This window comes from Kryptolebias marmoratus, linkage group LG19 (genome assembly GCF_001649575.2).
Source record: "Kryptolebias marmoratus isolate JLee-2015 linkage group LG19, ASM164957v2, whole genome shotgun sequence".
NCBI lineage: Eukaryota > Metazoa > Chordata > Actinopteri > Cyprinodontiformes > Rivulidae > Kryptolebias > Kryptolebias marmoratus.
This window is the reverse complement of record NC_051448.1, coordinates 11382743-11404841: the sequence shown is the minus strand read 5'-3', so window position 1 is coordinate 11404841 and position 22099 is coordinate 11382743. Positions and strand designations below refer to the sequence as shown.

Here is a 22099-nt window from a genome sequence, read left to right as displayed (position 1 = left end):
TGTTTCTTTTGCAAAGCAGGAATTAATGTTATTTCCAAGCTTTAAACAATACATATCTGGCTTTCTTTCATAAATCCTGGTGCACAAACACACAAACCTCGATGTGTTTGTTGCAGTTGGAGACGTGTATTTACCTAATTTGAAAAAGCAAATCCATCTCATCTCACACTTCTGTGTAAAATATTCACGAGTCAGTCTAATGTCCACTTTCGTTTTCTGCAGACTCCTTTGACTCTGTGTGACATTGTTCTTTTAACAGGGACGTGCAGCTTTTCTCCTTCACCACCAGCAGACCGTTCAGCTGCTGTAAATACTGCGGTGCGTAAGCAGGTAAAGGTGGTGGTTTTTCTGTCGGCGTCTGGTTGGAATTTGGTTTCCGTCCCTCTGGCTGAGATGTCTTCATTCAAAACTGAAATTGTTGAGCTGCGAGCGGGCGATCCAAACCCAAAATGGACTCAAATGAGAGTCTGTTTGGTCCAAGAAAGAGCGGGAAATGAGATATCTTCATGGCCATTGTGAGGCTATTTTAAGACCAAGGTTTCTGGTTTTCCTCAGCTCCCTTCCCACAGTTCCTCCTGCAAACGTTGTAGCTCTGGATTATCAGATAATGTCTGAACATTGTTTTAGTGGAGAGTTTAAGATAGTTGTGACACAACATAAAGTCATTTATGGCAGTTTTGTTTCATTACCTTTTATAATGTATTACAATACGTGTCATTTTTCATGTTGTTTTAAATGTTTACTTATTTAAATAGAATCTGTAGCACTATGTTTTAAATTAAACTTTTAGATTTTGTAAATTAAGCCTTTTTTAAAGTGGTTCCTGAATATTCTTTCTGATCTTAATAACTTATTTTTTTGGCAGTTCTCCATTTAGCCAGCAGGTGATGCTACATAACAGATCATTTCTGCTTTCACGCTGTAACAAGGTGAACATCATCAGGAGCACATTTTAATTTAAAATCCACTTCAGTCAATCACAGCTCGCTTTCAGAGCCTTTTTCGTTCAGCTGACAGTACGAAGAACCGAGGGAGGAACAAACAAATCCACAAATACGAAACAAAATTAACCGAAACAAGTACTCAGTAGTGCTTGTAGCTTAAGGGGACTGAGGAACAGAAGAAAAGTAAGCATTCAAATAAGAAATCTCGAAAGATTTAAAACTAAAAACAACAAATTATAAAATCATAAGGGTACAAAAACCAACAGACAAATTAAATAGAAATAAAACAATACAAGATAGATACATTTTACTTGAAATATCAGTAAAATTAAAATCTAGTGTTCCTTAAAGGAATGCATGAGTTGGGGATGATTCTCAGCTACTACCACAGTAGAGTTTTGCTCAATATCTGCATAAATGACAGAGTTAAAGGCATTCTTGTGTTTTGTTAAGGTTGATTAGCTGCAGCGGGAATCTTGAATGGGGTTGACTCCAAAAGCTCATCAGCTGTAGGCGCCCATCCAGCGATTACTTTCTGAGAGTTTTTGATTCAAATCTGTCCAGCCGTTCATGAGAGATTTTGTTTACAGACAGACAAATGCACACACAGGCAGCTACATTTGACAGCAGCGGGGAATCAAATGTAATGGACTCTGAAACAAAATAAATAAATAATTGTAGTAAATGAAGTTCAAACTAGAAGAGCATTAAAGCTAAACAGCAACAACAAACATAAAAATGGCTAAAATCTGTGGTTGAATAGTCATAATAATTGCAATTCATATAAAAACAGACTGAAAATATCAGGTTACTAACTGCTAACTAAAAAATATGAACCTTTTTACAGATAATTATGTACTTTTAGTTGGAATATTTCACCAGCAAAGTTCACTTAATAAGAAAACCTTGAAAAAAAACATACCGTATTCCTCTATGTTTAACACACACACACACGTGGACATTCTAGTATTTGAACCCATTTGGGGATTCCTAGACACGAGGCCTGACATCACCGTCGAAGTTCACGTTTTACTCCAAGCGTCCACCGGCGATGACCTCACCGCTGCTGGGTCAGGTTTTAGTGAGTCACTCTCCGGCAATTTCTCCGTCTGCCACAGCGCACGCCGAAGGAATGCAGCGGCAGCGGAGCAGGCAGGGGATGAAAACAAAAACACATGCTGGTAGAGCGAGAAATGCCAACTTTTCTAGGTGAGTTTCCTGCTGATTGTGTTTGCCAGCGGAGGGACTGCAGCTGCAGAGGGGGAGCCCTGACACGGGAGCTTTCCTGGCCCTTTACGGTAACTCTATCCATCCCAACCCAAACCCCAGCTCTTCCTCCAAATCTAATCAACTAATATTACCTGTAAAACCACGCTTTGACTCCCAAAACTGCAAGACTACCATTTGCGACATACATACGCACACTCAGACGGCTAAATTGTGAACAGACAGTCAGGCGAACCCCAAATGCTAAGCAGCTTCCTGTCAGATTTCCTGACTACAGCACGCTGACAGGAAGTCAGATCTGCCTCATCTGAGGGCTCCAAGTCTGCCCAAGTCACACGGGGCGATGCAGCTGAGTAAGAATGCTAACAGGAGACCCCTAAAAGCCGCGCCAGAGGAGGCAATGATGTGTGTTTTGTCATCGCTGTGAAACGCCAGCGTTCGATCGGTCCACCATCTGTGTTAGTCATCAGTCGTCTCAGCGCGCGAACGCTTGGAAAAGAAAATACCACACCGGCTAGACAATGACTTCAAGTGAGATCATGTGGAGTCGGTGAGCGTTTGTCACTCTGCGTCTTGTTGTGACCGAGCTTTCATTTCTCCGTCCTTATTAAAGGGAACGTATGACAGATATCTGCGGAGCTAAAGGCTCCTTCCTCACTAACCACTTCCAGACTGTAAAGATCCTTATTGTTCATGTAAAGTGAAGCAAATCAGTGGTTGTTTGTTGTTTTGTTTTGTTTTTATTTTGTCTTTCTTGATTTCCGAAGATACAAACTTTCTTGTTTGGTATCTAAGCATTGAATACCAAACATGAATCCTGTTCGACTCAAGTTGAAGTCCATGTTCATAAATTTTACTTGTCTGCAGTTTTTGCGTCGAACATGTTCAGAAATGTTGTTTTTGCTGAAATCAGCTGACAGCTGCTTAGAAAAGAGTGTTTTGTTGACATAAAAAATTAATCAGCGCTGAAAGAAATGAAACTGTGAAATATTGAGGAACAATTAAAAACCTTTACGTTCCTTTCACGCCAGAGTTTTAAACTAAGCTCATCTTCTGATGAGAAATGATGACGTGGTGGCCATTTTGATCAAGAATTAAAAATAACTTTAGGCCCGATCTCATGTGATGCTGCGAGATCAATGATCACTTTTCCCAGCAGTTGAAAGGCAAATGATAAAGTTTTGGCTGTGTCTGTTAGCAAAATATCTCATAGACCACTGGGCCAATTTTAATGAAACTTTCAGGATATAATCATTGGATGTACGTCTACAACTGACTGACTTTTGGAGCCAACCTAATTCAAGATGGCCACTGAAGCCAACTGACCTTAAAAAACACAGAAATCACTATAGTTCAGTCAGTTTTACAGATAATTTGTCACGTTTTGTTGTGGTAGTAGCTGAGAGTCATTCACAACACATACTCAAAGTGCTACTCATTGCATGAGATCTTCATTTAAAACTTCAGCATTACTTGTTGGAGTCCCTGTTTGTCTGTTAGCAAAATATCTCATGGACCACTGAATTAATTTTTATGATCCTTTCAGAAAGTAATAATTGGATGTATTTCTATAACTGATTAACGTTTGGAGTCACCGCACTTAGAATGGCTGCCACAGCGAACCAACATTTACCAACACAGCAATGTCCACAGCTCAGTCAGTTTTACAGATACTGAGCTGAAATTTGGTGTGGTAGTAGCTGAGAGTCGTCCCCAAAGCATGCTCTGAGCGTGGCATCTTGTGATATTGCGCATAAAGTTATTTTCAAGGTTTGATCAAAGCAAAAACTCAATTTCTCAACATAAAACAGTCTTACTTTAAAAGATATCCTTCAATTAATGCTAGGCTTTTAATTTAATAAAATATTTGATAAAAACCCCTTATTAGATCTTTATCAGTGACTTATTACATGAACACAATATTTGCAGTTGTTGTAAACAGTTGTGCAAAAGTTGGAGTTATTAATCAGCATATAAAATCCTGAAAGTTGTTGCTATTTGTTTAAAATCTAACAATAAATGTGGTTAATAACACAAATTTTGTTCAAACATTGAGCATAAATATAGAACTTACTGTTACTCTATTTTCATGTATATTTGAATTTAAATGATTTTCATTGAAATTTGAATCTTTGTACATTTTGTACAGTGTTAAACTTGTTTTTTTTTTTTAAATTTTTTATAGAGTTGCACCATCACTAAGAAAGCCCCCAGCTGTCGGTTGTTACTCCGGTTGTTAATTTGCCGTATTCCAGGGTGGCTTGCTTCCATAAGACGGCATATTGTTTCAGTCTGATGTCACCGAGGTGAAGACTGTTTACTTTACATCCAAGTTTAAAGGGGCTGGCATTGTGCTGACTCAAGGCCTTTTGGAAAACAAAGGACAAGGTGTCATTGGGCCTCGGCATGAATATGAAACAGATTCACGCTCCAGATAAATAAGGCTAAAAACACCTCGCATTTGCAGATGAGCGCTCTGTGTGAGTCAGATCTGCTGCGCTCAGTGGTGTTTGTTGGGGAAACGAACGACAGGCCCCGTGTGGATGATTGATGGCGCGGGCCGTCAGCACTTCCAGGTATGATTCAGCTCAGTTTAATCCTGTTACCGAACCATGTGGGGATTCTTCCTCACTGACTTCACTTTCTTCGGGTTCAGCATTGTTTTATGCTGCTTTGGGCTGAGGTTTACAGCGTTCACGAGCAGAAATGCCTTCAAGCCGATCAGATCGTAGAGTCTGTTTCAGGTGGAAGATGTCCTTTTGGAAATAAACAAATAGTAAAAGCATCAGCCAGGTTTTTCTTCACTTTTTTTTCCAATTTTAAAGCTTTCACATCTAAACTCGAATATTGGGCAAAAAAGCTTTTGGAATCACAGGAAATGTCACAATACACACAGATTAGGAGTCAAATTAACCACAAAAGAAAACAAAAAGACCTTTTCAATAGAAGGTTCAAAAATTAGTTGATTATACTTGAAGTGGGGTTCTGTGGAATGGCTATGAACAATTAATATCTTACCTGTTGTAGATAACTCTTAGAAAACAACCTCCGTTGGAGAAAAGGACAACTCTAGTCTCAAAAATGTCATAATGGTTTAAAAACTATGTTCCAAATAATTTTACATGGAATCATATGTTGTTTTTTGTTTGTTTTTGTTTTGTTTTTAAGCAGCAGCAGCAAGCTGTAGCACTTCTGGTGCAGCTTGGTGCACTTCTCTTTCAAATGGCAGCAATCCTCTTTGACTAGCCATTAGCTCGTCAGCTCAGTCAGTTTTTAGGTTTATTTCTTCAAACTGAGGTAGTTCAAAGAACTATCTACAACAGGTAAGATATTACTTGTTCACATATCTGTTCTATTCAACCCCTCTTCAAACAATCTGAACTTTTGCTTTAATGTTTGTTTTCTTGTTTGGACAGTGACGGCGTGCCAAATCGCTACAGGACACCATATATTTATATTGGCCTTCTGAATGTGTATTTGTTTGTTTCAGCATTGCTCACACACACTCGCAGTATCAACAGGAGTATGGCGGTGTGGCGTTTGTCTGCATTCACAGACACACACACAGTCTCACAGCGCTGGCCTCCTCATGCAGAGTCTAGACAGGAAACTAATCCGTGCCAGATTAGGGATTTTCTCCCGTCCACCATTACACACACACAGATCCACGCACGGTTACAGTCAGCCCCTCTCAGTATGTGTGTGTGTGTGTGGTTTTTTTTTTTTTGTGTGTGTTTCTGAAAGTGTCAGATGGCTTTAAAGACAGAAAAGTAAAGGAAAATAATTTGCAATATGTCCAAGGAGCTTTCTGTTAACAGTTTGGTTTGTTTTTGTTTGAACAGAACATAATTTATCCACCAAGATTTGCAGATTCCATGTAAAAAGCTTCCTTTTGGGTTTATTACTCATATTTTCTTTCCACCGACTGCAATGTTGAGTCTGAGGCGCAGTGTGAAAAGTTCAACTCGTCCTTCCCAGGTACGGGGGGTAGGGGGGGGCTCTGCGTCCTGTAGCGCTTAGCTAAATTAAACCGAGCCCCTACTGTTCTCATCTGCTCACCTGTAGCTCCTGCCAGGCCCGGTCGTGACCTTTGAACCCACACAGATGGGGCTGCATAATAAGACATGGGCACACGCGGCTAAGTGCCATCTAACGGGAATCTATAGTGGACTTTAAAAGTTTAAATGCTGGGTGTTGGAATGCTAATTTTCTGACCTTTGTGAGCAGGTGAAGGCTTGTGCGAATGTGTTTGTTTTCCTGAATCGCAGTGTGAGTTTGACTGAGCTTTTAAGGATAAATACAGATACTAATAGAAGTGTGCTTACTATACATAATCTCTGTCTCTTTGTTCAGAGTTGGCCTGAGTCCAGCCACACTGACCTCTCAGTGTATGGCAGGATGGGCTGAGCTTTTCACTCCAGCTGGATGAATATGCATGACCTCCTGGCTTATTGGACATGACAGCTTAGACGTTATTTACTAAGAGCTTTTATAAAAACTGTTACATACACTATTAATGGAACATTAGTGTGTAAGTACAGAAAATTTAGCTAACCTTCAAATATCACATTGTTTATTACTATATAGTTTGTTTCTTAATAGAATAATTCTATTTAGGTGGAGTTTGGTGTGGTTTCTTCCACGTACTTTGACAGTATGATAAAGACTAATTTAATGGGTTTTTTTAGTTATTTCTAAAACCTGCATCTGAAAACAACAAGGCTTCTTACCCCATAAAATCAGTTTTATTTTTTTCCTTTTTCTCAACAACTATCTACTCTTTTTGAGGAAAAACAACCCAGTTTTGTGATCGTAAAACTATTATTTAAGTTATGATTCGGATCTTTAGAAATAAACGGATAAAGAAGCTGACAGATTCGTTCGTCTTTAAATTTTCTTCTCTATTGAATTTTCTCCCTGGGATAAATAAAGTTCCTATCTGTCTGGTTACCAAACAAATATCCATTTAAAAATAAATTAAAAGCAGACGTTTAAATCAAATACAACAAAGTATTTTTGCTTTTCTTACTTTAAACTTCTTCGAAATATACAAAGAAACAAAATCATTTGTGGTACTCAAACAAAACAGATTTCAGAGACTTTTCTGAAGTGAAATCAACCAAATCGCTGACATGAAAATGGTTACAGTTAAACAATAATCTGGACTCACTCTGTACTTCTGGGTTTGTACGAAATGTTTATCTGATTAAATGCCATCTTGAAGTTTGAATTTCCTTGATGCTTGTTTGGAGGTGGGGATGCTGACCGAGTCTCTGAAGATGACTAATAAAGAGTAATAGTAATAAATAAAATAAAGATGAAAACTTTAAAGAACAAGGCCAAAAAACACAACAGCAGAACAGCAAAAATATCCAACATATATGTTTTTAAAAATAATTTCTCAGTTTCTAAATTTGGCATAATGTCTTTAAACTGACTGTATCATGTCCAGGGTTTAAATGATTAAATTATACATTTTTATTTTTATTTTAGACCAAATGGACTTTTACTCAATTTCAATGTTGAGTCAAACTTTCTAAATACTTGGTTGAATATTTATAGTTTGAGTCTCAGACAGGATTCCTCTCCACCCAGGTTCATCTGATCTCCACTGAATATATGAGCATATTTACACCTTGTCGTGGAGGACATATGACGTATGTGCACTGGCCACTGCATTAACAATATATTTCATCCTGATCCTGGGTCCGTCTGTAAAACGCTGCTCTTCATTTCCCACATGAGTGGTTTTCTTATCATCCAGGTCCCCTCTCACCTGCCCCGGGGGCTGAGTTAAAGCCGATAAAACACCCAAATATTCTGTTAAACAAGGGCGGCCTCTGCCATGTGGCCGCTCCCTGCAATGCCTCCTGGGTAATTATGGTAATAACTCAGCCGTCAGAGGTGAGGCCAGAGGCCCAGGGATGACGAGGTCAGATCAGAGAGCTTGAGGCGAGAAGAGGAGGCATGTTGGCAGGGGGGTCAAGGTGAAGCAGGCACAGCTCGCTGTCACATAAACACTCGCTGTCACGTCAGAGACCGCCGGATGTATGTCGCCACTCCCTCCGATCTGTCCGCCTCGACTACCAAGATGCTGATGAGGGATGATGACAAGCGCGTGAGCAGTTTGGGGATTTGCGCGGCCTTGGCTGGAAGAGTTGGACGGTGGGCGGAAAGGTCAAAAAGCGCCAGAGTTTGTGCAGCTGAAACTAACTGTTGTAAGCCAGCTGATAGAAACTGCACATGCAGGATCTGAAGAACTCACTGGGCCATCCACCATAGGGGTGGGAATCTTTAGGCACCTCACAAGTTGATTCAATTACAGTTCAGAAGGGTGTGATCCAATTAGGAAACAATAATGGATGCATCTCAATGCATTCATAATCACACTTTAAACAAAACCCTGAGAATAGCATCTCTCAGACCTAAAAGAAATATTTTCCTCTGTGCTGCAGGACGAAACAGTTTACATTCCAACAAGATTATTGGAACTAAATGAACAAAAAGAGTCAAAAAGGCTGAGTACAGGGACATACCAGTTTGTTCTTGGTCTCGTTGTAGAGTGTGGGAATGCATGTTTGTATTTTCACCCTAGGATCATGTTCTATTGTGGCTCCAAATGGTGCAACATAAGGTAGAAACTCACCGGAGACAAGTTGGTGGCTCAAAATTGTGAGAAAATAAGCACAATTTCCATTTGACTAAATTCTGAGCGTTTGCAACCGAGTGACCAGTGAGGCATGCTGCACAGCCAGTTTTTTTTTTCTTATTTCAGGCCTTGGAAAAATTTTATTCTGAGCCATACACATTATTTTGTTGCTCCAGTCATGCCATGCTGAAAACGTTTTGATACATTCTGGAGACTCCCTTGTTAATGCAGTTCACCAACAAGTCGCCAACAGGCGCAGCTTAGATGCTGCCTTTAGCAGTGGCAGCATCAAACAGTAGTTTTTCTCCTTCTCAAGGCGGAAACATGCACACAACTTGCATATACTGGGACTCTTGCAAACTTCCGTTTCCACCTTAGCTTCACAGAAGTCTCAGTACTTCCAGACACTGACTTTTGTCTCGTCTGCGTTGTGTGCAGGACCTAAACGATCCGGGCCGCTGCACTTAAGAGGGGGAAAAGGATAAAATGTTCAGGCAAACTTAGACGCAGTCCTGTGCAAGTATGTATACACATTTACTTTCCGAAAGTCTGACCGTGTGCAGCCTCTGACGACAGCACCCTCTATCATGTGACAGGCAGAGCAGCTGCAGGTTTTACACAGGAGGTCCATCTGTAGGTTGGATTTTTACTATATTAAATCTGACTTTCAGAGTCACTTCATTTAGAAAAAAGGGGTTTGTTTTTTAATATAAAACAGTGCATGCTAATCAATAGTGCCGTAAATGATGTTAGTTTCCATTTTTCCTCTCAGTGGAGCAACAGTAGCCGATAATTATTTCATCTTCAAGAAAACAGAATGATGAATCACAGAGGAAAAACATTACCTATGACATTTTGCACAATGTAGAGTACAAATCTGATTAGAAGCAAGTTGAGTTTTGAGTCTTTCTTTATGTCATTTAAGGCGACGTCCTGTCAAAATAAAAGCTCACAATGATCTGCTTGTTTTATTTTGTGAGGCGCCTCAGTGCATGTGATCTGCTCGAACGCTTCTTTCAAACCCTATGTTTTAGACTTTAGGTCGAGTGAAACAAACAATAAAACTTTCCTTATTTTTCTGTCCAAATTCCTGTCAGCAGGAAAGCACCAAAAAAATGAAACCCTTCCACCACCTTTGTTGTCTTCTTAAGTTGTTTTGTTTTGTTTTTTTTAATTTTCCTTCTCCTTTTTTTCTCTTTTATCACCCAAACCAAGCTCATGCAACACTCCATGCTCTGCACTGAAATATAACGACTTCTACTGTTACATTTTCATTCAGACGAGTGTGTTAGCAATCAGACTTTTATTTGGCAACCAGGTATCACAGTAAAGAAGAGAGAAGAGGAAAAGTGTGTGCAAAAATCTAACATTGCAATTTAATAAATGCCATCATAAGGAACCAAGACAGCTTGTAACTTCATTATTTTGAGCAAACCAGTGTTAGTATGGCTACATGTGTCTTCATGTGTTGAATTTAGTCCAAAAAAAAGTTTATTTCTTCTGCTTTCACCCTCAGAAAGGGACTAAGCCTGAAATATCTCAGGTCAGAACCTGATCTGCTTTATCGAACCCATATTCATGCTTACATAGTTGCATACTGTAGTTTATTCACTGCTGTCCACGATGCAGTTCACCGAGACCCCCTGACCTGCAAACAACTATAAATATTTATTTGCGTCAACTTGTCTAAAAATAACCGCGTTACAATGGAGAGTCCTGGAGGAGGTCCAGGAAAGATGTGCAGCCAGCAGCAGTCAGCATTCAGCCAGAGAGGGAGCGAGGTGGTGGGCGAGGAGGGGGGCAGTGTCAGGAGGCAGACATATCGATGGCTTCATGCTCAGCTGGGAGAAAATAAAAGTCAGTTTTGCGAGAGATCCTGTGGGTCTGAGGGTGTATTTATGGAACGTGCAGACTGAGACTTGGAGCAGTTCGGAGTGATGCGAGCAGCTTTCTGCTGATTTTTAGAAACGCTATTTCTGTCTTTTGCAGCATCACGGCACCAGATTTATCACAAAGCAGGAATTCTGGCATAAATAAACCTTTTTTTTTTATTTTAGCAGTTGCTAAAAGAAAAATAAAAGTGTCAGTCTGTGGAGATCTCGTTAGTTTATTTGTAAATGCCAGTAAATTTAAGAGAAATGGAAGCAAAATAATTGGATGCATTGATATGACATTTGTCAGCTTACAGAGCTACTTTCCACACTATTGTTGCTTTATTTAGCAAAAAAAAAGAAAAACATGGGAACAAAATGTACAGAAAAGAAACACTCATTTAGAATTGACTGATCAGATTGGAAACTGAACAGATTTTGAAAACCAAAGATTTAGCACAAAGTACAGATTTATTATTGTGAATTTGCAACAAAATATTAGTTTATTAGAAAAGGAAACAAACTGTAAACCTCTCCATCTGTCCAGTTTCAGCTGATTATTTGAGGTTGTGTCGCCAAAGCAGCAGGTTGGAGAGAGAAACCCAGCTCTTCCTGGATGATTCTGGAGCATTCTCGGGTCAAAGGGAGGAGATCAGGAGCCATCCTCATCAGATGCACAAACCACCTCAGCTGACGTCTTTGATGAGGAGGCTCAGCGGCGGTTCTCTGACGGAGCTCCTCACCTTATATCTGAGGCTGAACTTGTTTTCATGGTTTGTATCCGGAATATCTGTCCAACATGTGAAGACTTTCTCTCCTTTCTATCTATCTATCTATCTATCTATCTATCTATCTATCTATCTATCGGCCTCCACAGCTCTCCTTGTCAGACAGTCTTAAAGGAGCATGCATAATCTGTCTGTTAGCAAAATATCTCAAGAAACATTGAACAAATTTTCATGAATTTTCATAAATTAATTACTGGATGTACCTCTACAGCTGATTAATTTTCGAAGTCAACCCAATTCAAGATGGCTGTCACAGCTAATTGATGTTAGCGATCACAAAAATGAATATAACTCAATCAATTTTACAGATACTGAATGAAAATTTGATGTTCTGGTAGCCAAGAGTCACCGCCGACAGACACTGCCAGTAGGTACCAGAACTCGGGAGATCTTTGTTTGGCATGGAATGCAGCGGGCGATATGCATTCAAAATGCTAGTTTTATTAAAGAATATGAATTTAAGAAAGGTCAGTGGTGATAGTGCTGTTCTCAGGTACTAATATTCACTGTGAAGTGTAAAGAAATAACTAGGTGTGAGAAGGTGATTCCCTAACTCCTACGTTGCAATAATTTCCAAACAGTCCATGTATGACAACAGCATGAAAAAAGCTCCTGAAATTCTTTTGGTTTTTGGTTTCGGTGTGCCACCCCAAGATTATCACTGACCCCCATCTGGTCACCTCACTGAAACCTTTCCGGAGGTGTCCCTTCCCAGGATCTGATCTGAGCAGAAACACGTTCGAACTCAGCTCAGTGGCGAATAATTCCACTTTACTCGTGTCGTCTTTATTCTTTCTGCCATCTAGGCGTGCCACTCGGTATCAAACTTTCTGCCAGTCCGCCTCAGTACGACACACAAGTCTCACTCCCCAACTTGCGCCTCTCCTCCCCAATCCCTCCTTCACCCCTAGAACGCAATAAATGTCCGGCCATCATTTATTTTAATTCACTCCCCTCTTGCACAGATGAAATGGATTCGTAACCTTGTAGGACAAGGACGTGCATGCTGTCTGCCGTCAGTTGCTGAGTTATTCTCCATTCTTGCAGCATAGGGACGGAGCGAGCGGGGGAGACTGAGGGAGCGCGCGAGAAAGAGGCCCAATGATGAAGAGAAATAGTCTGGCATGCAAATTGCCGCCTGCCACGTCCAATGAGGAGGCCTGGCAGAGACTGTCACCGTAGAAACTCTGGACAGGGTTAACGAGGCTGAGGGAGAGACGGACAGAAAGAGTGTGGAAAAAAAATACTGCGAGTGTGATTTATTTGCCGAATCAAGAGACAATGGGTAGATTATGGGTAGTGTGATGAGAAAGAGTGTTTAGGGGGAGCTAATTGAATGTGACGAAGGAGGAGAATGCTGAGAGGAGGCAGAGATGGGGACTGGGTGGTGTAATTCATTCGATTGATGGGAGCAAAGCTGGCAAAGAAGTAACGGTGAACAATGGAGAAAAAGGAAAGTGCAAACTTGGTGTCAGTTGGCGTGATTTAAGCCTAAAGTGATACTTGAGGTGTTTTAAAATGGGGCTCAGTGAAAAGGTTACGAACAGTTAATATCTTACCTGTTGAGGACAGTTATTTGAACTCTGTTTTACTCTATGTTAGCCGTCCATTTAACAAAACGTTCAGCTCACGGGGGCTGTGACTTTTGTTTTTTTGTCACTTTTACGCTTTTCAAAATATTTAACTTTATTGACAAATATTTTCCCCATAAAATACATGGATATCTCTTTAGTAACTTCAAAATCATTGTTTTCTTTAAAACCTGCTTCAGCATTCTTGCACTTTTTTGCCTTCCTATGCTAGTTTTAGCATTTAGCTACCATTTTACTACTTTTAGCATTTAGCCAGGTTTTGATACTTTTGGCTTTTAGTTAAGATTTGCCACTTTTAGCTAACCTTTTGTTAATTTTAGCTTTTAGGCAGCCTTTTGATACCTTCAGCCAGTTTTTAATACTTTTGCTATACTTTTGAATCTTTAGCATTTAGCTAGCCTTTTGCTGCTGTTAGCTAGCATATTGCTATTTGTAGCTTTTAGCTTAAGTTTTCTTATATTTAGCGTTAAGCTAGTGTTCTGCTTCTTTTGGGTTTTAGCTTTTGTTCTGCTTCTTTTTGTTTGAACAGCTCAGTTTCAGCTTCTCCAGCAAATTTCAACCAAGTTGTTTAGTTCTTAACATTCAAACTGCTTTTTTCCCACAAAAAGCAGTTTCTCTAGTTGTTCATAACCTTTTTCCACATAACCACTCGTTAAACTATGAGAATGATGGGCTTTTAGAAATAGCTTTTAAATTGAACTCACGTTAAGTCCACTTTTTTTTTTAGCTTTGTGTAAACAAGTAAAATGTCATGTGGTATCTTTCTAATCAGGACAGAAATGTCAGTGAGGCATCAGCTGCAGGCTTTGTTGTGGAGGATTTGTTGTGGATTTTAAATAAGCTTTATTTTAAACCAGACAAAAGGCAAAACTTAACATGAAATGAATGCTAAACGTTAGAATGACAAGGGGCTCGAAAACAGAAAACCTGAGACTAGACACTCAGAAGGAAGTAAATGAATAAACTCTGGAAGCAAAAACCAGGACAAAACTAAAACTGAAGCAACAAAAACCAAAGGACTTTGACACAGACATCACATACAAAAAAAGGAACTGACAGTTTTCATAAAACATATTGGTACAAGCACCTTTTAGTTTTAAATCTCATTTGATATTAGAATTAAATGCCTGGTGGTCAGACATCAGTATTGTGAAGCCCACTAGAGGGTAGTATTTAACTACACGCATTAATAAATAATAAATCAATGCTTTCTGCAACGCTTGTAGCCTCTATTGCCTAAATGTCTTGACATATTTTTTATTTCTGTCCCCTAGAGTCATTCTAATAATTTTTGCTTTGAATTAAAGGATTGTTTTAGTCTTTATTGTAAATCATTTTAAAGTATTATTTTAATGTTTTCATCAAATCATAATGAGTACTGAATGGACCTGGGCATTTAGAAATGTTGGTGCAAGTTTGGCCTTCCTCGAAGCGAACAGAGAGTCACTAAAGTGATGACATATTCCTCATGCGTCCACCAAAGTCCCTGCAAATGTTTGCGTTGCATCCGTCTGATTGCATGAGCGTCCCTCTCATTTCATGAGTGCAGCGGGACACACGTTTAAAACGGGCCCGGACGCAAATTGGATTAATGTTTGCGAGACATCTCCTGCAGCGTTTCCACCTGTAATGTTGTTTGCAGATGCACTAAATGAGATGTATCGGCGAGAGCAAACGTCTCTGTATGCAAAGGGGACGGAGGGAGGCCCGCAGCCGGCTGCACTGTGACCCCTATCCGTGCAGCGCTTCCTCTTTGAATCCAGTTTCTGCAGAACGTGGCACATAGGGAAAGCAACATGGGAAATGTGATTACATGTTTTCCTAATGTATGTAAATCTCATTTGTTTTGTGGGCCGTTTGATTGGGCCTTTCTGCGCTGGAGTTTTCTTTTTTATTATCAGAAAGCTGATGTGGATCAGAGCGAGCAGTCACTGTTATACCTCCCAAAAGATATGGAGAGGAAAGATTATTTTAGATAAAACTCCAATCATTTATTAATGTAGCAGACAGTCATACGCCCATCTTATTCCAAACAAGTAAGCAACTAGTCTCAGAAATGATTAGTCCGTGGCCACAATTAAAGATTATGTTGTAAGATGTCTGGTAAAGAAAAAGGATTCTGCTAACCAAGATAAATGAGTGGTGTCGAACCGTAGCATGACAAACGAGGGCTGAAGTGTGGCAAGTGCTTTATGACAGCCCCTTAACGTCCTTATCTCCCATAACCCTTGACCCCTGAACCCTTTAAACCACGAGGGTGATTACATGTGGTCGGCCGGTGGACTACTCATCGCTGTTAGACAGCTTCACACAACCTCTCTTAGTGCTACACTCACTTAACTCAAAATGAAAAGAATATTATTGATAAACATGTGCATCATTTTCAACTTCTCACGTTCAACCGCCTCAACATCTTCGACAGAACAATATGTAGTTTATGGATTTAATGGGACCTGAGAACACCAAGAAGAGGAATCATTGCAGACTTTATTGTCTTTTGCCATATTCACTGGTCAGCAGGTATCTCATTGCTGCTCATCTGCCACAAATGTCATCTAACAGACAATATCTGTTCTCCGTCAGAGGCCTAACTGTGACACACAGTTGGGTAGTATTCACTTTTTAATACAGCTAACCCCTCCTGAAATTATACTGTGGTATACAGTATAGATTTGTGACACCATCTCATTTCTGAAACTAATTTTAAAACATTTTAAGGGTGTCTTATAACAGACAAGTATTATTTTGTCCTCGTGATCACAAAACAAAGTTTAAACAACAACAACAAACGGATATTCGCTCTCACAACAGGTTCATAACTTTAGAGATACCTTGCAGAGTCAGTGCAGAGCACACAGATGGAGACAGGTGTTGTTGTACTTCTGCTGTCTTTGTAAATTTCAGGTTCTCTCCAGTCAGCTCTGGTTCTTTTTCCATTGTGTGTCCTCGTCTGCCTCCACTACAACGGTATCAAACTGCTCAAAGTGAACCTTTTTCAGTTCCAGCCTGCACTTTTTTTCAGGCTCTGACGGCTATTATTGGTTGGTTGTGAGAGTAAAACTACCAGTGACGTGTTTTAATTTGGATACTACACTGTATGTAGATAAATGATAGAACCAGCTTGTATTATATGTAATTATACATGGTATTTGCTTTTATTTTTATTCTGCATTCTATGTCAAATATCTCTGCTGTTGTAACACAAGTCCCTGCAAGGGATTAATAAGTATCTACTCTTCTTCTTTTTATAAATCTGACTGATATAATTTTTCCTGGTCCTGGAGGGCCTCTGTCCAGCATGTTTTCATTGTTCCCCTGCTCTTCAGCAGGTTTTCAGGTTCTGGAAAAGCCTGTTAATCACTCAGTCATTCAAATCAGTTGTGTCAAAGCAGAGAAACAACTAAAACATGCAGGATGGTGGCCCTCCAGGACCAGGACTGGACACCCCTGTTATAGGATCTGTGTTGTTAAAGACACTTTTAAGCCATTTTATTAGCCTATAAAATCAATGAGTCGTGCATGCAGGGAGCGAGATGCGAGGTCAACAAAAGTTTGTTGTTGTTACTTTCACTAAAATGCACTATTCTTCCTGCAAAGCCCCTCTGAAACACTGGGCATCACTGCTGAGGTGCTGCAGGAATAGCTACAGAAAAGAAGATAAGATGTGAAGTATTCTCTCCACAGACAAACGTACTAAAGCTTAAACTTATTTGTGCACAGCTGATTTTTTTTTTTTTTTAAGTTTTTAACAACTTTAAACTATATTACCATCCAACCCTTCTGTGATTCTGGTATTAATTCACGGTTTTTGAGGCGTTTTGAATTCAGTAAAGGTAAAGAAGGACTCAAGTAAAGCCGAGTTGAGCCGTATTTGAAGTATTTTAGTTTTATTTTGAAGTAAATGTGTCATTTGTACAGAAGTTGTAGGAGTTGCAACATTCTGTCTGTGGCACAGCAGTACTATGTTTAGCTTGGTGTTTTACTGACAGAACAAATTTCGAGGGAAGCACAGGTAAGTGATGTCTCTTTAGGCCAACATGGATGTGATTGTTACTGGCTGCTGCAGATGTACATCTTTTTTTTTTTTTTTTGTAACACATCAGTTTGAGATTAGTGAGGGGTCCCCGGGGTCTCACTCGTCACTCCATTTTCTAAATTGACAGCTGGAGAAACTCTATTCCACCTGATGTGATAAACGACAAGGGGCGTTGGAGGAGTGCGTTGCAGAAGAGAGAAAGGAGAAGTGATAAATGGGAAAGGTTGGGAGGAATCAGGGCAGATGAAAGTTGTTGGGCAGTGAGAGATGACTGGCAGCTCATTAGGAAAATCCAAGAACTTGGATGTCTCCGTACAACTTGTTCAGGCGTGCCCTTTTCTCTGTGTTTTGTATTGTCTCTTTTTTTCCAGCCTGTTGATTGTACTTGTACATGCAGTTCAATGGCCAACCCAGACTCGATGGTTCCACTTGTTCATGCTTTTTTCAATGTGGGTCTCTGCTGAGACATTTACTTAGCAGTTCATCACTGGGAGGCATTTTCTTGATGTAGTCATTAATCTTCAGGCTCTCTCCTTCTGCTTAGAAAACAAACTCAGGGCACTCTGACGAGCTTTCTTATCCTGATTTTAGTGGCAACAGTATTCAGAAAGCAGGGAATGCATGTTGATGAATTTAACCATTAAGCTGATTCCTTAGGACTTGCCTTATTCCTTGTAGCTACTTGCTTGTGGCTGGCTTTCTTGCGGCCTTTTGCCTGTGGTATTCCAAGTAGCTGTCCTGAATGTCTGCAATGTTGTCTTCTGGTTGTTCAACTCCTCCAGTTGTGATAACCTTCCCTCTCTCGGATGCCATTCAGCCACATTTATCCAGTCTGAATGGCATTCCAGTGTTGTTGCTGGATATCCTGGCGAGGCGGATCAGTGGCTCAGTGCTTCTCTCATTTTAGCTTGACGTTATCGATGCAGGCGAAGTGGCTGATGATTGCTCCACCAGTGACACTGGCCACTGCTCAGAGTTGAGGTCAGTTTCAGGCTTAAGCAGAACATCAGTGGAGACATTTGGCTTTGAAATAAACTAAAGAGTTGCCTCCCACATCTCCATTGGGTTTTTGCAGGCATCTCAGGCAGTGCACAGGTTTGTACGTCTGATCTTACTGTCTAGAGCACTGATTCTCAAAGTTTGTGTCGGGACCCAAATGTGGGTCACCAAACACCAACTAAGGGTCCTTCAATAATCTCCAGATATCAACTTACAATTAAAAACTTAGTTTTTATGATATATTTTTACCATAATTGTTACAAAGAGTTGAAATACGAGTCATAAACTGATTTAAAAAATAGGATAATGAATGTTAAGGCTCTGTGTTGTCAATGTGCCCTTATTTAATTGGTTTATTAGCATTTTAGGATATTTAAACAGTCAACAGATGGGGTCACACACCCTTGTCACTATTCTTTTATGGGTCAGAAGCTGAAATGATTGGAAAGCTGTGGTCTAGAGTAAGCAACTGGTGCTTGGTTGGCTCCATTCTTGAACCTTGACTGTTCTGATGTTTTTATCTAATGTAGAGGCTGGTAGCTAGTTGGAAGTCCCCCTTTCTGAACCACTCTGAGTTAGTACTGTGCTTTATTTGTGCTCATGAAGAGCATTTAGTTTCTTAAGCCAGTGGATCTTGTCAGAGTTGGACAGCCCTGGATGATCACTGGTTATTGTTCTAGGGACTGATTTTGTCAGCTTTCAGTATTCAAGGGGCATCGGTGTGATGCCTTCTCTCCTACTGTGTGGTATTATTTGATCTAACCTACCTACCTTGATGGTTGCTGGAGCTGGAATTCAAATCACTAATATGTTGTAAATCCAGCATTACTGTGCCAAAGTGATATACCAGTTTAGAGCAGCACTTGTTCCTTAAATGAAAGCTATCAAACACATTGGATTGCACTTGTATGCTTCATCAATCACTTTGCATCTAATCATCTGGAACAGTTCTGCTGTATGAATGCTGTCAGTTTCACTCAGAAAACCATTTTACCTGAATAAAATATAAGGTTTTTGTATATATATATATATATATATATATGAACGTTTGGGGTGCCTTTGACCTTATTTCTTTGGATAACTGTAACTGTCTTAATCTTAATTCAAAACTGAAGATTTTGTTATTTCACTTTTAATAGTTTGATACATTTCGGTTAGTTTTTTTCCAGTCCTAGAAACTGCTTCACCTTGTGTCAAGCTTTTTTTGTAGCAGCTTGTTGTACAAAGGTTACCGTGTTGGCATGAACACGACCACTTTTGTTAAAATTTTTCTCTTTATTATTAGCAATGTTACCCCTTTGTCATTTACATTTATAGTACATACAAAGCTATAGGTCACCCATCAGGACATTAGCGAGCTCAAAAAAAACCGCTTGAGATTTCCAGTTGGCAGTGCTTTATTGGGTATGTTCCCTTAGTAGTCTTACTAGCTTCTTGCAACCTCACTCAATTTAGTTGTTTTAGCCCCCTATGGCCATGTTGCTGATTTTGAATAAGTGCTCAGGGCTAGAGGGTCAGCTGCAATTTCAGCCGAAGCTAAACTGGTCTTTTCTAATGTGAGATCTGAGGTGACTTTGACTTTTGATTAATGACAGTTCTCCAAAGGACACATCGCCAGGAAAACTTTTCACAGCATGGAATTCACTTCGAGTAAAAGAAGAAAACATCTATGTCTTTATGCATACGAAATCCGGCACTGACTGACTGCATTCAGGAGGAAATAATACCCTGGTGCTGTCACAGGAGGCAAACACAGAACGTGTTTGTTATTAAAATATTTGTACTTTTTAGGCCCCAAAGGCCCACTATGCCTTTTCTCACTTATGCATATTTCCATTATAGTCACATCAAGCAAACAGAGAAACGCTGCTGCTGCCTTTCTCCTGTTCTCTCTTGAGTGCTCCTCTCACAGGCTGTGAAAACACCAGCCCCAGGGAGTATTCACATCCCAAGAGCCCTGGGGCAGAAGGCCCGAGGACACGCTAGGGGGATGTACTGAGGGATGTATCGAGTGGAAAAGGGAGAGCCACACATCTCAAAATAAATACCATAGATAAATGTAAAGCAGATCATGGTTGAATAGATTGGCCCATTTGGGATTTTAGCAAAAAGATTGTAGAAAGGTGTAGTGCTATGACAAAACAATGAATAAGAGTTAGTGGATTTGAGTTTCTTAATTGGAAATTATTGTTTTCATATCCATGTAACCACTTTAACATATGCCGCATAGACTAAATTTGGTGAATCTTAAAATATTACAAATGGCCGTGTAAAATTATAAAATAGTTGAATAATTATGCTGTAATCAATGCTGTTCAGTTGTACTTTATTGCAGACAGACAAAGGCATGTCTGTTCCATACAGTCTAAAACTTTCATACTGAGGTCATTTTTTCACCTGTGCTAATCAAACAACTGCTTCGAATAAAAGACTTCTGCAATTACAAAAAATAGCATGTTGAATTTTTTAAAGTGGTGTTCTGTGGAAATCGCTCAGAACGTCATCACATTGGAATATCAGGCAGAATTTTTCACAGGAGAGATGAGACCAGATCCCAAATAGAGTTTTTACCATCTGAAGACAAATCCAATCTCCAAAATGTCATAGTGGTTCATGCAATCACTACTGTATAAACCTGTACACTATCATCACTTTTGCAATTAGACAATTATTTACATAGACTTCTTTGAATAATGGCACAGAAGACCAAGTCAGATGTGGAAAAAATGTGTTGCAAAAGCAAGCGTAACCAGGCAAAGTAATTACCTAATGGAAAAGTAATGCTGTGTATTAAAAAAATGGTAGAAATTCTATCAAAATTTGAGGATACAAAATTGTGGAAAGAAAGATTGATCTAATAACTTTTTATTTTAAATTAAACTTTTTGGATGGAAATTTGTTGGAACTAAAGACTTTTAAGAGCCAGTGGCCACATCTAATTTTTTTAACACAGCCAATGGCTCACAAAGGGTAGCTTTGGGGCTTTGTTGTGAGTTTGTGTGAGTATGTGTACAACTCTTGTATTGTGCAGAATTATAGAAATTCATCCAAAGCAGAAGCTGCAGAGACGAGTTTCAAATATAGTCTTTCAAACAGTGTGCCTCTGAAGTTCTGATCCCTTAAGTATGCACAAAGTAAGCTTGTTTACCAGAACAGTGGGGGAAAATATTTGTGACGGCACCATGAGCTATGACTAAACTTCACTGCCGTTACGATGAAGTGAAAGGAAATATAATGTAACTGTTTCAACAAAAAGGTTTTAGCAGAGTGAAATGCCAGGTTGTCATAAAAGCTGCTGTGCAGTGATTTACAATATTTGTTGTGTTTGTGATATGGATCAGGAGCGCTACCAGAAGCAGGTTTTTTTGGACTGCTGGACAAAGGTCTCTGTGTCTGTACTCTCCTGTATGATCTTATTATCTGTCAGCCAATTTAACAGAGAGGCTCCAGGAGTGACAATAAGGATGTTGGGAAGAAGGAGGGGATGCCCTCCGACACACACACACACACACACACACCTCTGCTCTGATTCACGCGGACCTCGATGGCCTCAGCACAAAGCCTCCTTTTGTATTTGATAGAAAAATCGATAGGCTTACAGGAGAGAACAGCCTCCATGAAGAATTAAAACAAGAAGAGTGTTAGACATGGTCAGTCATTTTTCTGTTCATTACACCTAATGATGTAGCATGAAAAAACAGGCGATTCAACGATTCAATCACTATCGAAATTGTGATGTATCGGCAATATTTGGTTATATGTGGTATTTTTTTTAATATTCTAGCTGAAAAATCTAAACATCTTTCCTAATTATTATGTATTTTCTGCATTAGAAAATATCTCACAGTAAAAATGATAAAGTCTGCATAGGATGTGTTGGGGATGGCCCTCAGCTTCTACCACGCCAAATTTTAGCTCACTTCCTCAGCTGTAGATGTTCATCCGGTGTATACTTTCTGAAAGGTTGATTAAAATCCGTCCACCAGTTCATGA

The 22099-nt window shown here is 39.7% G+C and overlaps 1 protein-coding gene across 4 annotated transcripts in view; it reads left to right on the top strand.

Moving 5' to 3' along the window:
* Window positions 1–22099, top strand: part of esrrgb (estrogen-related receptor gamma b) — a 108694-nt gene that overhangs the window by 29439 nt on the left and 57156 nt on the right. Inside the window, exon 1 of one of the 4 annotated variants that reach the window (XM_037981611.1) lies at window positions 11264–11464. The exons of the other annotated variants lie outside the window; for them this stretch is intronic. Within the exon in view, the coding sequence (XP_037837539.1) occupies window positions 11364–11464 (101 nt within the window). The 5' untranslated portion in view covers window positions 11264–11363. Of the gene's footprint in view, window positions 1–11263; window positions 11465–22099 lie in introns of those variants that run through there. 4 annotated transcript variants of the gene reach the window in all.